Source organism: Cryptococcus depauperatus, chromosome 3, assembly GCF_001720195.1.
Source record: "Cryptococcus depauperatus CBS 7841 chromosome 3, complete sequence".
NCBI classification, from domain to species: domain Eukaryota; kingdom Fungi; phylum Basidiomycota; class Tremellomycetes; order Tremellales; family Cryptococcaceae; genus Cryptococcus; species Cryptococcus depauperatus.
The window spans coordinates 360,801-377,350 of NC_089470.1; the positions used below are offsets into that span (position 1 = coordinate 360,801).

The 16,550-nt window shown below is 42.7% G+C and overlaps 2 protein-coding genes across 2 annotated transcripts; one reads left to right on the top strand and one right to left on the bottom strand.

Annotated features, from left to right (window-relative positions):
- Positions 1 to 244: 244 nt before the first annotated feature.
- On the bottom strand, positions 245 to 1,798 carry L203_102432 (uncharacterized protein; the record flags this gene model as incomplete). Its single annotated transcript, XM_066211858.1, has 7 exons — positions 245 to 858; positions 903 to 993; positions 1,036 to 1,094; positions 1,145 to 1,177; positions 1,355 to 1,547; positions 1,595 to 1,702; positions 1,745 to 1,798. The coding sequence occupies 7 exons, from the start codon at positions 1,796 to 1,798 to the stop codon at positions 245 to 247; spliced, it is 1,152 nt and encodes a 383-aa protein (XP_066067955.1).
- Positions 1,799 to 1,997: 199 nt separating this feature from the next.
- Positions 1,998 to 6,066, top strand: L203_102433 (uncharacterized protein; the record flags this gene model as incomplete). Its single annotated transcript, XM_066211859.1, has 20 exons — positions 1,998 to 2,103; positions 2,153 to 2,267; positions 2,339 to 2,378; positions 2,426 to 2,781; positions 2,832 to 3,172; positions 3,344 to 3,498; positions 3,553 to 3,661; positions 3,796 to 3,850; positions 3,899 to 4,138; positions 4,199 to 4,265; positions 4,316 to 4,361; positions 4,412 to 4,488; positions 4,542 to 4,648; positions 4,729 to 4,903; positions 4,953 to 5,412; positions 5,465 to 5,528; positions 5,588 to 5,643; positions 5,699 to 5,861; positions 5,917 to 5,966; positions 6,032 to 6,066. The coding sequence occupies 20 exons, from the start codon at positions 1,998 to 2,000 to the stop codon at positions 6,064 to 6,066; spliced, it is 2,817 nt and encodes a 938-aa protein (XP_066067956.1).
- Between the last annotated feature and the right edge of the window lie 10,484 nt (positions 6,067 to 16,550).

Here is a 16,550-nt window from a genome sequence, read left to right on the forward strand (position 1 = left end):
ACTGTGTGCCGTAATACATTTATCGCACTTTTGTCTGATGTTTTTTATTAGTTACAACTCAAGACAAGAGAATTTCGTTGATTTCCATTATGCATGTAATTCAAGCAATGATTATACTTGTGATGAAAACCCCATATTTTTAACCAGTACAGGCACATGTCTACTATTTTGCACCCACTAGGGCTATCTATCTGATATTAAATATACACAGTTCTCGAGCATAGCACTGTCATTCATCAACAATTTATTTGTTGTTGAGCAGCTCTTCCATCTGCTCCTCCGTCAGTGAGCCTAACGCCTCATCTAAACCCTCGTCCCCATATTCTGTCTCTTGACCGTCCAGCACCTTCTCTTTAACCTGCCAGACTAGTTCTGCAGCTCGCAAGTTTCCAGTAGCTGTTTGTGCAGAACGTTGTCTGGCGATATCGAGGCGAATTGACTCAGGGTAAAATGCTGCAAATGTCAAATATGAAGTATGGCCTTTCATTTCAGGAGAAGGCTTGGTAAAAACGGTAGACGAAATGACATTGGCTGGTTCCGTTGAGAATGCGGTCATTTTCGGTGAATCTGTTATCTCTTCGTTATCTCTTTGTAGGGGCTCTGTATTTTTTGTTTGCTCCAGTCTCCTTTTCAAACCCGTCTCAGTTTCAACAGATACCTCTTGGCTCGTTTCTAAACCCTTGGCTTTACGATTGTTCTCCCTTGCGGTCTTTATCTGCAATAAGCGCCTTTCTTCTTTCCTCTTCTCATGCTCTTTGAGCTCAGATACAATAGAAGAAATGGAAGAAAGATTGGATGTATTGACGGGTAATTGGACTAATTCATGTGTTCTGGTGAGGACTTCTTGGGTGGAAATATCTAGAATTCAGTTAGAGATTGTCTACACACTCTCAACAACAAACCAAAAAACCCTTCTGATTTAAGGCTAGTAACTGTCTTCAAAACTTGCTCGAGACATGGGCTGAAGCAGCATATTTTGGTAATAACATCTGACTTCGGAAACGTTAGTAAAAGCTGTAATTTTACAGTACTTACCCGAAGGTTTTTGACCACATGCGGAACAGCTTCCCATGGGGCAGGCAAGTCTAAAAAGACTAAAAGAGCTCAGATTGAAATACTCCTGCAAAAGAGTTAGGTTACCCACCAGCTTCCACACCTTTCTCATCTCCAAAGCCGTCTTTGCATACATTTCGATGTTGCAGCCTCACATTACGCAAAGCATGTGATTTAAATTCTATTCTAGATTTATAAGAGGCGTATACATTTTAGTCAACTTACAAAGCTGTCTCATATCTGGGCTGATGATATTCAAAAGACAGTACTTGTCCGCTCGGTCCAACGCTTCTTGACAGACTATGTGTCATGCTTCCACTCCCTGTACCTGCTTCAATAATCTTTCCACCAACGCGAATCCCGAGGCGCATAGTGATATAAGATATATCTGGAAGATACAGAATTTGAGTCCTATGCGGAAGTGAAAGAGTCCATAATTCAGGTGTCGGTCGAAGAAGATGAAGATAACCAGAATGTGGCGGTGGAGAGTGAATCTACACTCATCAATGATACTCAAGAATTTAGAATACTTATTGACTACCTTTGACCCATAGCTTTGTCCTATTAGATTTTCATGGGGATATCGGCCATACTTATTGTGAAAGACTTGACCTGGGGTGACAGTGATGGCAGTCATGTTATCCCTAGCCTGGTGGATGTCAGCTAAGAGGCTAAAAAGACATATACTTGCCATGTACAAGATAACCAGGTCTCCTTCTTCTATATGAGCCTTTGAATGAAGCATTGTAAATATACTTGCTCTTTTCAGCAAATTCAATTTATTTTTATCTACTATGATTAAAATTGTCCTTGACCTTCTACTGTGTGGTGGAGGCTCTCATTACGTAAAATGATTTCATCAAGATAAACCAAAATTCCAAGTTACCTAGATGATTATTGATTAATATAAGAGATGCAAAAGGCTGAAAATTCCCCATTGCGCCATGTCTACACAGCCACGTAACCTTCTCTATGCGGTGGCACATCCAGCAAACCATGAGACGTACGCTCAGGACCAAATGGTCCTATCTAATCGTTTTAAAGAGCCAGGTGAGTGAAACATCTATTTACCACAGCCTATAGCTAACCAGCATCTCAGAATTTCTAGTCGAGCTCCAGGCTCTGTCCGCTGATCGAAGTCTCAGTCACCAAGAAAGACTTATGGCATCGCTCATTACTGGCAGGGAAATGAGATCAAAATGGAGGAGCAAGGCGTAGGTCAGTATCGAGTGACTTAACACTCACCTACCAGTATCATCCCAGATCATCGTAAGCCCGAAATCAGGCAGAGGCTTTTTGAATTTTTAAATGAAGATGAATTGAGTGTATGACAGCTCTTTCCGGAGTTTTGTGTTGGCTCATATCATAGCAGATCGCTCGGCCACAGCTTGGACTCTTCGTCGCTGTGGCTCGAATCGAATATCCTAAAACATGGCAGAATCTTCCAGATCTGCTTCTTAGCTCTCTGGTATCATCATTAACCCAACTCAAAAACTTGCCTGTAGCTTCCTCAACAATATCCACCCTTCTCGTTAACACTCTTTGGACGATCAATGCGTTGGTAAAGGATTGGAAAATGATGAGACTTGCACAAGGTACTGTGGCAATGCAGACATTCGAGCAAATATTCTCAGAGCCTGTCCGCGAAATACTAGAAATATGGGCAAAGAAGGAACAAGAAGGAGGGGGAGATCCTACTTTGGAAGAAGCAGGACGATACGCCTTCAAGTTAGTAGGCTTTTTAAGAGGCACAATATTGAGAGCTGACTGCATCATAGAATTCTTGCTCGTTTTTGTCAGTGGCACTGGTCTAAAGCCAAGCCAATGCAGACGTATGAATTTATACAAAGAATAGAACGCCTTGTGCAGCATACTGTGCATTACTCACCAATTGTCCAATCAAATCGCCTTCGACTCATCACATCAGGTTCCGCCTCAGACAAGGTTCTCAAGTCTATGACAAAACACCTCCGAGCTATTGGCAAATGGTGGCGAGTCATGCTATCACTTGATCCCAAAAGATTTTGTCAGTTTGATGGCATCACAACTGGCATAGGATGGTGGTGGGGAGAAGTTGGTAGGGTAGTGGCTGAAACAAATGGAGCTATTGTCAATGATGGTAAGTCGAAATTGGAAAACAGCGCTTACCAAGAGATTTTGATACGTCTTTATATCCCAAAAGATTTCTGCTCCTGGGCCTTCTACTTTTCAAGGACATCCTTCCAATCCTCGCCGCCGAACATCATGACAGTGAGTTTCTACATCTCGAAGCTTAAGCTTACAGCCTCAGTTTTTACTTCCGATTTCATCTTATCTGCGTTCCACCTCCTTGTAGACAAATTTCTGCCGCTCAATTCATCCGATCTTGAAGCACTTGAAGATGAGCCAGAAGAGTGGCTCATTGGCGAGAGTATGGATGAGGAAGCTTGGGCATTTGAGTTGAGAGTACGTCATTACCGTGCCTATTGCGTCTTGAAGCAAATGCTCATTGATTAATAGCCATGTGCTGAGCGAGTATTAATAGCATTAAATAATGCCTGTCGTAATATTTCGAGAGAGAATAAAGTTATTGAGCCTGCCATGTTGAAATTGCTTTCTGAAATTGACTGTAAGCCTTTAATTAAGTACGCTGCTGATCAATAGCTCTCCCTCTCAATGATCTGCAATCTGTACTTCGACGCGAGGCTGTCTACTGTGCACTAGGGCGTCTTAGCCGTTCGATGACAATATACGGCGGTCTAGATATAAATCAGATGCTAACTGAAATGAGCTCTTGGATTAATCAAGGTCAGCCATTGTAGGTTATTTTTATTTCCTTTTTTGCACAAATGACGTTCCAATGTAGGCATCGTATCGTTAAACGACGTGTTGCATGGTTTATTGGGGAATGGGTTAGTGGGGACGAAGAGTCAGCCAAGCTTCCAGTGGTATGGCAGATGCTTCTGTATCTCCTTTCTGAGCGAGGCGATTCTTCCGATAAAGCTGTCAACATCACTGCAGCAGTGGCTATAAAGGAATGCATAGACCTTTGGGAGCTTCCGATTGACTACTTCCTGCCCTTTGTGGGACAAATCATCACTGAATTGTGAGTTTCGCTGGAAATGTCACAGCTGACAGTTAGTGTCAAACTGCTAAGCGAATCTAGCACTTTGACAGGCAAACGTTATGTCAATGATTCAATAGGTGTAGTAATAGAAAGGGTCGGCAATAAAGTAAGTCAATGCAATGCAGACGAGTCATAATTCTGATATTTTCTAACAAGGTTCTGCCTTTTCTCCCTGATCTCGCTCAATCTGTACCCAACCTGTGTAAGATACGCTGGAACAGCATCTAACTCATGAATTGATGATTTTTTTAGGGAGTGGTGCTACAGGCCTAGAAGGAGAATGGCTTTTCAAAGCATCCTTAGTTGTGTTGGTCACTAAAGTTGTTGCTGTGTGTTGAAATGCGGCTCGATGTCTCCAACTTTCTGACTAGAAAATGTGTAGACAGCAAAAGAGTCTTCCGACAGTCTGATGGAGCTCGTCGTACCGCTAATAGAAGAAAGTCTTAAACCACCTGCAAAAGAATTTTTCGAGGAAGATGGTCTCATTTTGTAAGTGCCGACACTTTTTGCATACCACTTGCATAAACTCCGTGTACCACAAGCTGATTCTGCGTGTCATAAAACCAAAGATGGCAGACTGCTCTGCAAAATTCAGTGTCCCCCTATCATCCTTCCAAAGAAACGGGACTTATTAAGTTATTCCCTAACTTGTTGGTGACCCTTGGTGAGAATATGGATTTGTTGCAAAAGTTTTTGGCTCTTTTGAATTCGTACCTTCTCCTTGATGCTCCTGGACTCACACAAGTCAGTATGCCAATTTTGTGTACAACAGAAATTCTAATCCATCAAGCAGATTTACGGGGAAATGATTGCAGCCGCGCTTGCTAAAGCTCTAGCTGCCAGCAGAATCAATACCCCTGCTATCGGCCACATTCTTGTCACCATCTCGCTATGGATACGTACATCGCCGCTCCCTGCTCTTTCGCCTCATCTCCTTCGTGCTGGTATCTTCCATCACATCACGGGAGCACTGGAAGATGACAAGGCATCTGGTCCAATCCTTGCTGCCTACTTAGAGATACTTGTTAGAATTGCAATGACTGATCCCGCCATTTTCTTACAAATGATTCAGGAGTCTGCGAAGCTGCAGAACAAAAACAGCTGCAAATTATTAGAAGAGGCTTTGGATGCTATATGGAGAAATTTTGACTATGTTGGGGACACAAGAATGAGGAAGGCGGTTGCCATGGGGGTAGGAAACTTATTGCTTACAGGAAATCAACAAGCATTAGAGAGGTTTGATGGGGAATTTAGTATGCACATACTAGCATCTTCAGAAGTATCAGCTAAATGACTTATGTGCAGTGAATATCTTTTTGGATGTTTTAGGTGAAGTTCAGCCACTGGGCGACAGCTTTGAAAATAAAGAGCACGTTGATTCATTGTCATATATGGAATTCTTAACTGACAGATTGACTGTAATCATAGGAGCGGTCTTATGCCTTGGAGTGATGAACACAGACTGCAATGGGCAGATATACAAAGCAAGTTACACCGTCTAACCTTAAGTATAATTCCGATTATTGATGCTCAATCTAGACGCCCCAGAAGGTCATCGCCGTACAAGGCTTGAGGATAGCGATCCTGCCTTTGCTGTTCCTTTGAGAACCTTCATTATACAGATACTCAATCAAGCAATGCAGTTTGGCCTAGGCCCTTATTGGGACAAAGCCAATGAGGACACAAAGAGAAGTTTAGAAAAGTTTCTCAGCTAGATGCTCATAGGGCAGATTGAGTTGTTTATGAGCTCCACATAGCATCATGAACAATAACATCTCATGGGATACACCAGTGACAGACATTCTATGTACGTTGGTCTACAAATAAAATCATGAAATAATGTCGCGACCCTGCACTGAACAATATGTAAAGGTAGGACAATGTGTATGCGGAGTTGTCCCGAATAGGGGTGGCTAAGAACTAGAGAAGGTAGAATGTCGCTGACTCAAGACTATCGATGGACAAGTAATAATTAAGAAAAAAAATGTATTTGACTTGTGCTTAGCGGTTTGTCTTGTGGATTGACTTGCAATACATCGCTGGAGAGACAAGGCTAAAGATAGTATGGTATTTATATCTTGCGAAGAAGGCTTCGACGAGAGAGGGCTATCCAACTATTGGAAAAGATTAGTAGTCATTCTCACGCAATCTGGTTAAGCGAAAGAAAGAACTATACAAGCCAAACAGAGGACTTGTAGATCTATCCTAAAATTTTCTCAGGTCAACAGGGATGGAGAAATATATTACGATCCTGGGTCCTGGAGGCCTTGGAACCGGTACAGGAGGACGATGGTGAAAGGCGAAAGTAGAATTTGTACTTTAGTCGACGATGATAATTGGTGTTAAGATTGTTATTTGTTGTTACGACCTTATACATATTGCTGTCCCATCTTCGCTCAATACACAGCGTAGGGTCGCAAAATTGGTATGGTGTCTTTGTGTACTTCTTTTGTCTGTTGTTGTTTCAACAGCTATAAAGTTGTTTGCTTGTTGGTTCATTCCATAAATGTATCAGAAACATACATAAAACGTTTGATCCTCTTCGAAAATCAATCATTGTTCCCTACAACCGTAGGCTTCACCACTTATTATCCGTTCAACCATCCAAATACTATTCCAAGCCAATTTCACCGTCGACTTGTCATGAATATTACCAATAATTAATATCCACGCTCTGTACCAAAAGGTCACAATAATGCAATCTACGTTGCATTATTATTTATTGGCTATATTCCATGTCATAATTCCAAGGTTCTGACACGACTCTCACATGAGTTTCCGCCATAATTTGCAGCTACCCCTGCGAGCCAACCATCATTGTCCTGCTGCTTCGGTTCAATGCCTTCGGGACCAGGATCGTAACACTGATCAACGAAGCAGTATATGCAAAAGCGGGTGCTGGGATAACACACTTGACGCTGTAGATGTACGTCAGAAGTGTCGAAGTAGAAGAGTAGTGATCTATCTTGTCAAGGATTTGACTAGCTAAATAGATAGCATATAAGAGTATGTGAAGAACGGAACAAGAATCTCTAATGGGCTAGATTACTTGTTAATAAATTAGGCGTCTGAAAGCACTTGGTGCCACACTGCGTTTGTCGCCTATATATTCTAGGTATACCAGATGTAATTATGGTATAGCTATGGCAATTGAAGTCCAGAGAACAGCAAATCTAGCACTGGTCGATACATAGAAATAACTGTCTAAAGAAAAGATAGATTATAATATTCCTCCTTATATATCTCTTCTGCTGCTCAGGGAACGCTTGTGTTCTAGGTTGAATAATGTCGTGGACAGAGCCAGACCTGCAACAAGCTACACAACATAGCGGAGGTCGCCACAGCGCTTCCATAAGAATGGTATAGGGCTCAGCACTTATAATTATCATTCCTGACATATCTTGTCAAGGATTTGACTCCGTTTATAGATATTGCATAGGATAAAGGTAAAGTATAAACATGAATGTTTATGGAACTATGCTACGTGACACCTAGTTAGGCGTGCCAGTTACTCCGCAAGCCTATCTGCTTCTGACATATCTGCTAGGTCACGTGATCATTTTGCTCGCTTTTTTCCTAAAAATAGTTTACTTTGTATATACTTCTTAATACATGCAATAAATACATCCATTTAAGGCTACCCATTTTAACAGGTTATATGCCTTGACGCCCCACGGCATTAAGGAAAACTATGGAGAAAAACCCCGTACATTATACATGACGTAGGTCTCATCTATAGGCAAAAAGGCGGGGAAAGACTCTGGACAACCCAGTGGCAAGCCTTTGTGCTCTAAGAGCGAAATACAACCTTGTCTTGCACATCGTCAAGTCTCTGTGGAAGTGTTACGACATGGTCCGACAGCCTTGGTTATCCGGAACAGATGGACGGTGATAATGGGCTTACAGGCGATACTGTAAGTGATAGTAATCATCCGCGTGGAAGTCGGACGATAATGAACGCTTGTAGCAAATAAGAGAAACCTTTAGATGTAACATACGATATTTGATCCTCGAAGAGGATCTACAACCTATGAATGCTGTATATATATCTATTGAGTATGGCTACAAACAAGAAACAATATAGCACAGCAAGCAATCCTTGTGTTACGACCCTGCCACACATACGGTGTTACGACCCTGCACGAGTAACAGGGAATATAGCCAATAACAAACCATAATCGGAAGATTATGGTTTCGTGACCTTTTGGTTTAGTTTATGACTTTGAATATTGGTCGGGTCGTAACAATCTCCTACTCCAGCAATCACTGCCGTTGCCACTTCTCCAAACTTCCATATCCGCCCTCCTCAGGTCTTCCATGGTACCGACCCATCAAATACGGCCTTTCCTTGCTGAATGCCGTATGGTTTTTTAATCAGACTCGGTTCGCTTCAGAACGGATGAAGCGAAGATTAGTTACCTTAGCTCATACTTGGAATCGGTAGCTAAGAGATGATTGGAACCTTTTATTTTTATGGAGCCCGACGACAAAGACTACCTCTCCTACCTACACTCATTTAACGCCTTCAAAAAAGAAAGCTAGAAGCATATTACGGGTTTTAACCAATGCATCAATTAGCCCAAAAGGGATTGTTGATGGTGCTCTTTCGTCAAGTTATACATTGCTTATATTCCGTTGTTACGGACCGTATCAGACGACAAAGCTATGGTATATGGGTTTTACTATGGACTGAAAGGCCAGATCAAAGATGAAGTAATACGACTAGGGAAACCAAAGACCCTTGCAGAATTGAAAAACCTGGCGGTAACGGTTGACACAAGACTCACCGAGAGACAGATTGAGCGTGAAGAAGAACAAGCTCACCATACTAGTTCTTTCAGTGGTCGTTATGTACCGCGTACAAGCCCATCCTTCACTAGCAGGCCTGTCTTCCCGCAAACTCGGTCAGGACAGCATCCACCCCAAAGTATTCCGAATAGGTTTACTCGAATAGCACCTGTCACGGATAACAACAGGCGCTACAACAGGAATGGACGCTTAGATCCTACGGAGTATCGCAGACGTATAGATAATAACCTCTGCGTCTACTGTGAAAGTCGGGACCATGACGTGACTAACTGTCCTGAGAAAACCTATAGCCGTTCACGGTTGACAGAATCCACAAAAACCATTCAAAAAAAATAGCTCTTCAGTCAACAGACCTGGGGCAAAAGAAGCAACCTTTACAGGTCATCCCAGCCCTTGGATCATCAGCGTTTGACCAAGATACCCTGTATACAGTTCAAGACCAACATATTTATCTCCAATTCATAACACAAAACACACAAAAAATGCTAGAGTTCTCATTGATAGTGGTGCTTTGTTACAGTTCCACTGTAACTCCACGGGGATGGGTAAAAGCCCGACAGGGAGGATTGTGTATCAATGTAACGGTTTAACCAATGCATCAATTACCCGCAAAAGGATTGTTAATGGTGCTCGAACACCAACTTATGCATTGCTTATAACCTATTGTTACAGAACTGTAACAGCTATGCAGCCAAGATTGAAGGAAAGATGGATGCCGACCTTTATTGCGCAATATTGGAAGACGAATTACAACAAACCATCGAATACTACGCCCTCAACCGCTCAAAGATCATTTTTCAACAAGACAACGATCCGAAGCATACGAGCAGAAAAGCTAGCGAGTGGCTTCAAAATCGCAGCATAAGTACTTTGCGGTGGCCCGCTCAGTCTCCCGACCTCAACCCTATCGAGCATTTATGGCATTACCTCAAGAAAGAACTGAAAAGGGAGGAAAATGAGCCCCAAGGAATGTTAGAACTTTGGGAGAGGATTGAAAAGGTTTGGGATGAGATGCCGGTCTCAGTCTGCCAAAGCCTTATAGAGAGTATGCCACGGAGGATACAGGCAGTTCTTCGTGCCAAGGGAGGCTATACAAAGTATTAGAAACATGAATTTATGTTCTCAAAAAACAGGGAGCAAAATGTTTCAATGTGGCCTCTGTTTTCAAAGCCGCATAGCTCAGCCATAAATACAGTTAATGACGTCACTGAAGATGCGTTGTAGAGCTAAGAAATAACTGTACCTTGCATCGAGATTCAATAGCTGCTGTTGCTATCGTTCGGAAGTTATTGGTGATCCAATCCAAAAAAAAAAAACATTGAAACATTTTGCTCCCCACTGTATCTATCTCGAATTCACAACACAAAACACAAAAAAAAATGCCAGAGTGCTCATTGACAGTGGTGCTTCCAATAACTTTGTAGACTATAGGTTCGTAAAACAAGAAAAACTGAAATTGATTCCTAGGACCCCTATACCACTCACCCTACTTGATGCTTCGGGAAAAACAATCATAATCAAACACGACACTAAGGTGTTATTGAAGAATTGCGACGGTTTTGGAGACATCTCTGTACGATGTGCAGTAACCTCCTTAGCCACATCGCCTGTCATTTTGGGTATGCCCTGGCTACAACAGGAGAACCCGTCCATCAACTGGAATGCGCGTACCGTGCACCCAGCCGACTCAAAGCAGCAGGTTATCATACCTGTTGAGTCAAACATATCATCACAGCTAACAGCTACGTCTGTTAGCGTAGCCAACTCTTCTACAGATACAGAGGGAACTGATACCGCTCACGTACCTGTAGAATACCACAATTATCTCGATGTCTTCAGTAAAAAGAGAGCAGTGTTACGGCCTGTCCCAATTTCTCTGTAGCGCAGGTTGGTGGGTTGTTCAAGGCTTTCTAGGTTTCTAGGTTTTCTAGGTTTCTAGGTTTTCTCGGTTGTCTAGGTTTTCTAGGTGATGCAGTTGTCTAGGTTTATTCTATTACAGGCCTGAGTAGTTAAAACTCAAGAACTTGCATTAATAGAAATATAAAGAAAAGAACAAAGATACAAGTAATGTAAACTATATACACCAGCCTCCACCGCCGGACATCCCTCCATCTCCGCAGGGGTTACAGTAAGACTGTAACAGTCTGACTTTCTCCCACCGAAAAATTGAAGCACTCCTGTGCGACGAACTTATCAGTACACATCGTTTACTTTACAACACTTCCCTCGAGTTTATTTTACCGTCTTTTCGGACGCCTTTTCCTCTTCCCAGTCTCAAGCTCTTCCGCTGGTCCTCCTGGCTTCTCCGGATATAGTCGATGGAATTCATCCAAGGCCACCAGTTTCTGCACTTCTTCTGAAGGCAACCAGTCGTACTGCTCCGGCCCGGTGTACCCTCTCCATTCAACTCTATACTCTACCCTCTTTCTCTGTCTTCTCGAGTCCACAATCCTCTCTACCACAAACTCTTCTTCACCGTTAACAACAACAGGCGGCGGCGGCGGTTGTACGCGGCCAGGGAGTTTATTCGGGTAGGCAGGTTCGATACGAGAGATATGAACGATCGGGCTAGTATTGACATTTGTAGGGAGGTCCAGCTTGACAGCGTTTTTGCCTACAAATGCTGTCAACTTGTACGGTCCAATGTAGCGAGCCTCCAACTTGGCAGAAGGTCTTTCTGTTGACAAGTTCTTGGTGCTCAGGAAGACCTCGCTTCCTATCTCCATTTTTGGCGCCGGTATGTGTTTTTTATCGTATTGCTTTGCTGATCGTCTATTCGCCTGCTTTATGCACTCTTCTATTCCCTTGTACCTTTCGAATGTATTAACATCTACTCGATTTTCTTTTGCTGCTTCGAGTCTTCCTTCGATTGCGTCAATGTCGAATCGGACATTGCAGCCATATAAGGCTTCAAATGGAGACAGTCCGGTGCTGTGGCTAGGAGCATTGTTATAAGCAAATTCTGCCCACGGTAAGAGACTACACCAGTCATCCATCTGATACGAGGTATAGATGCTCAAGTACTGCTCCAAGTGTTGATTTATCCTCTCCGTTTGTCCATCGGTCTGTGGATGGTATGGCGACGAGTATACATTACTCATTCCTGCAAGCTTAGCAAACTCGCGCCACCATTGAGAAATAAAAACAGAACCTCGGTCGGATACCACCTTTTCTGGAATTCCATGTTTTGAGAAGACATGTTGGACAAAAAGCTGAGCAAGCGTAGCCGACGTAAGGCTCGTTGTGACAGGAATGAAGTGAGCCATTTTCGAGAATCGATCTACTACGACTAATACAGCATCGTAGCCCTCAGACTTGGGCAATGGGCCGATCATGTCCATCGAAATCTCTGTCCATGGACGAGATGGAACTGGTAGAGGTTGTAGTAGACCGTAAGGAGCATGCCGTTTTGGTTTATGTCGAGCACACTCATGGCATGACTTGACGTAGGCAGTAACCGTCTTTTTCATTTGATCCCAGTGATAATCCCTTTTATCATCCCAAGAGTTCGATCTCTACCGGGATGGCCAGTGAACTTTGAATCATGCCGCATACGCAAAATATCGAGTCTTGCGCCTTCATACTCTGGAACTACTATACGATCCTTGAATGTTAGTAATCCGTCTACTGTCCAGCCAACAAGTTTGCAATGATTTGTCGATGTTTGCCCATAAGGTACCATCTGAAGTCCACTAGCACGCATCTTGGCCAAGTTTTCATCGATCATGATGCCTCTGATAAGTTTTTCTCGCAATGAAAGGTTTTTCTCATTACAACTTGTGCTCACTCTGACTCCTCTAATATGCCTTTCTACTTCTTTTTCTTCATTCCACTCTTTCATCGTAGGTAACAATTGTGCGAAGCTAGATGGGTTTGTTGCTTCGTCTATTGATACGCCTTTGCCTATGTGGTAATCTGGTCTACGCGATAGAGCATCAGCAGCATCGTTTTCATGTCCTGGTCGATAATATATTTGGAAATTGAACTCAGCTAATTCATCAAGCCATCTTCCTTGTCTACGTCCTAGTTGACGCTTCTCCATAAAGTATTCGAGGTTCTTGTGATCCGTGATGATTTGAATTGGCCCTGGGCAACTTAATAGCCAAGTTCTCCATTCCTTGAGTGCATCTACGATTGCTAGTAACTCTTTTTCACCTACCGAATAACGACGTTCAGTATCAGACATAAGTCGTGACCAATAAGCCACAGCATGCTTGTGTAAAATCCCTGTTTCTGTGTTTCGAAAGTATTGAAAGGCTACCGCACCTACCGCACAATCCGACGCATCTGTTTCAAGAATGACTTGTTGGGAGTTATCGTATAATTTCATTATCGGATCAGATACAAATGCGTTTCGTAATGTTTCAAATGCTTTTTGACAATCAATATCCCATTCCCACTCAGCGTTTTTGCGTAGAAGTTTTGATAATGGTCCTGTTATGTGAGCATAGTCTTTAATGAATCTTCGACACCAACTGGAGAACCCAAGAAATTTTCTTAATTGCTTCATCGTCTTTGGAGTTGGCCAGTCTACTACTGCTTTGATCTTATCGCTAGGTAGATGTGTTTTACCGTGTGATACCTTGTGACCTAAGAATGTTATTTCTTCCTGTTCCCACTCACACTTTGTTGCGTTCACCACTAATTTATTTTCCCACAGGCGACGTAGTACTTCGTAAACTAAGGCAGTAAGTTCTTTCTTTGTGTTTGCATAAACAACAATGTCATCAATATAAACCACTACTCCTTCATCCAGTAGATCCTCAAAGATATCATTGAGGAAATATTGAAAGCTTGCAGGAGCATTGCACAACCCGTCACGAACAACCAGAGAATTGTACGTACCATACCTCGTCTTCAGTGCCGCTTTGTTCTCATCTCCTTCTCTGATGCGCAACAGTTGGTATGCGCCTTTCAAGTCGAGCTTTGTGAACACATGACCCGTCTGAAGACGTTCAATTAAAGCATCTAGGCGGGGAATCGGATAACTGCTTTTTATTGTTTTGTTGTTGATTGCTCTGTAATCAGTCACCACACGGTATGGTACTTTACCTTGTTTGGGAATTAAGAAGACAGGAGCACCATAGGGTGACTGGGATTTTTGTAGATGACCACTGGCAAGTCCGTCTCTTATCCATTGTCGAAGAAAATCTTCTTCAGGACGTGACATTGGGTAAATGCCCGTTTTCTTGACTTCCGCGTTCGGGACCAATTCAATTGGCAAGTCATATTTTGCTCGAGAAGGTGGAAGTGTTTTGCTTCGGCTTTCTCTAAACAAGTCAAGAAACTCATGAAATGGCAAAGGAACAACTTGCTTAATTTCCTCTAATTCCTTTTCTTTTTCTTCTTTATTTAATTTACTTTCACCAACATTTATTATTTCATTTCTTCGTACATTCAGCATCGAATTTTTCCATTTATGTTCTGCTGTTTTAATAGCATTTACACTGGTACCGAACGAACTTGGTTTTCTAAATGTCACTGTAAGCTTGTCATAATCAATCTTCAAACCATTCTTAGCCATGAATTCGTCGCCCAACAACATTTCTGGGCCGTTGAATGCTATGATATCCGCTTGGACTTGGATGGCTGGTTCATTTGGGTGAACTTCTATCCATAATTCAGTAAAACTGAGGTTGTCGAACTGTTTTTGATGGCCATCAAGATACTTCATTATTACTTTCGTCTTATGTTGGGTAATCTTTGCTGATTTCAATAGCGCACTCGAAGGCTGAATGAAACAGCCACTGGACCCGGTATCCAATAACGCGATCACATTTTTGTACACATTTCTATCGCTACTCAGAAGCATTTTTACTTCTGGTTGCTTGTTAGTTCGTGACAATGGTAGAGATCCAGGAGAAAAAGGTGTTGATGGCTTAAGGCTTGGGAGGGAACGAGTACGTTTACTCACTTCTACATCTTGTTCCTCACCCTTTTCCAGCTGCACGTGTCTCACCTGGTTCATCGCACTTGGACAAAACTGGGCGATATGACCAGGTGCTCTGCACCTTAAACAACGGTTGTTGTTCTTCCTCCACGCTTTTTCACCCACCGATAGCTGTCCATTGAACCACTCAACTGGCGGCTCACCAGGAGTTATCGCTGGCGTGGTGTACATACCAGAGGAGTTTTGTTTAGGTAGCACAGGGCGGTTGACCGGATACCTACCGTAATTCTCTTTTTCAGGTTTTCTATTTTTCTACGATGCTCATCCACTTTTATAGCCTCTTCTCGGAACTCCTCAAAGGTTTCCCAATCCTCAGCTTCCTTTATAGCCATGTTTTCCAAAACCTCCACCCTCAACGCCTTCTCTGCAAATCCAATTATGATATCCAGCGGGCAATCACTCACCATCGCTCTGTACTTATCAAATTCCAAGAAGAATTCTTTTGCCGTTCGAGCATTTTGGCGGATATTCTGGAGTTTCTGTCGGGCCAACTGGCGCTTTATAGGGTTTCCCCAGCCGTTCACCAAGAATTTTGCAAAGGCGTCGAAGTCGCTTTCCCAAGGACAAGCGTCCCCTTGTAGGTATATCACCACGGTCTCTGCGACTGATCCGGCCAAGTGATTGGTTGCGAAATGGACCTTGACTCTTCGGATGGGTAACTGGAAGAGTTTTGCAAGAATTCGCTACGACATTGAAAAAGGAAATGGGTTAAAGCGGCTGGGTTGCTTCCATCGAAACGCTCAGGAGTAACTACGCGTTTTCCAGATGATGGAATCACTGCTGTTGGCACCTCTACTTTTTCTTGATTTTCTTTTTCTTTTTTGTATTCTTCTTTGACTATCATGCTTTTTATTTCGTTTTTTAAAGTTTTGTTCTCTTCTTTCAACTCTTCCTGTTGCACCTTCATCCTCTCCATCTCTACCTGCAACCTCTTCATCATTTCAAGCTGCTCCTGAAACGCACTGTTCTCCATTTTCCCTAGAGTTTGTCCGTTTGACAACAGATTTTCTTGAAAATTTTGTTCTTTTTCTCTACTTCTCAACTGATAGCGGTCCATAAATTTCTTCCCCCTCCAAGGTGCGCAAAGATATTTCTATTAAATTGTTACGGCCTGTCCCAATTCCTCTGTAGCGCAGGTTGGTGGGTTGTTCAAGGTTTTCTAGGTTTCTAGGTTTTCTCGGTTGTCTAGGTTTTCTAGGTGATGCAGTTGTCTAGGTTTATTCTATTACAGGCCTGAGTAGTTAAAACTCAAGAACTTGCATTAATAGAAATATAAAGAAAAGAACAAAGATACAAGTAATGTAAACTATATACACCAGCCTCCACCGCCGGACATCCCTCCATCTCCGCAGGGGTTACAGTAAGACTGTAACAGTTCCTTCTACTATGCGATGGGTATTTGATTGCTATGGTGGACTTTTGGTGGATGAGTCTAACAAGACACTGATGACTGCACCTTATAGCAATGGACTGTACACCATTAAGGCAAGTCCCCTAGCATCTGCCCTCCAGTCCTCCGCTGATGACCTCCACTCTTGGCACGACAGACTGGGCCATTTGGGTGTTAGAGATGTCATGAGGCTGGCTGGGGCAGGTAGACTAGGGAAAGATATCTTGATAGGGACAACTGCT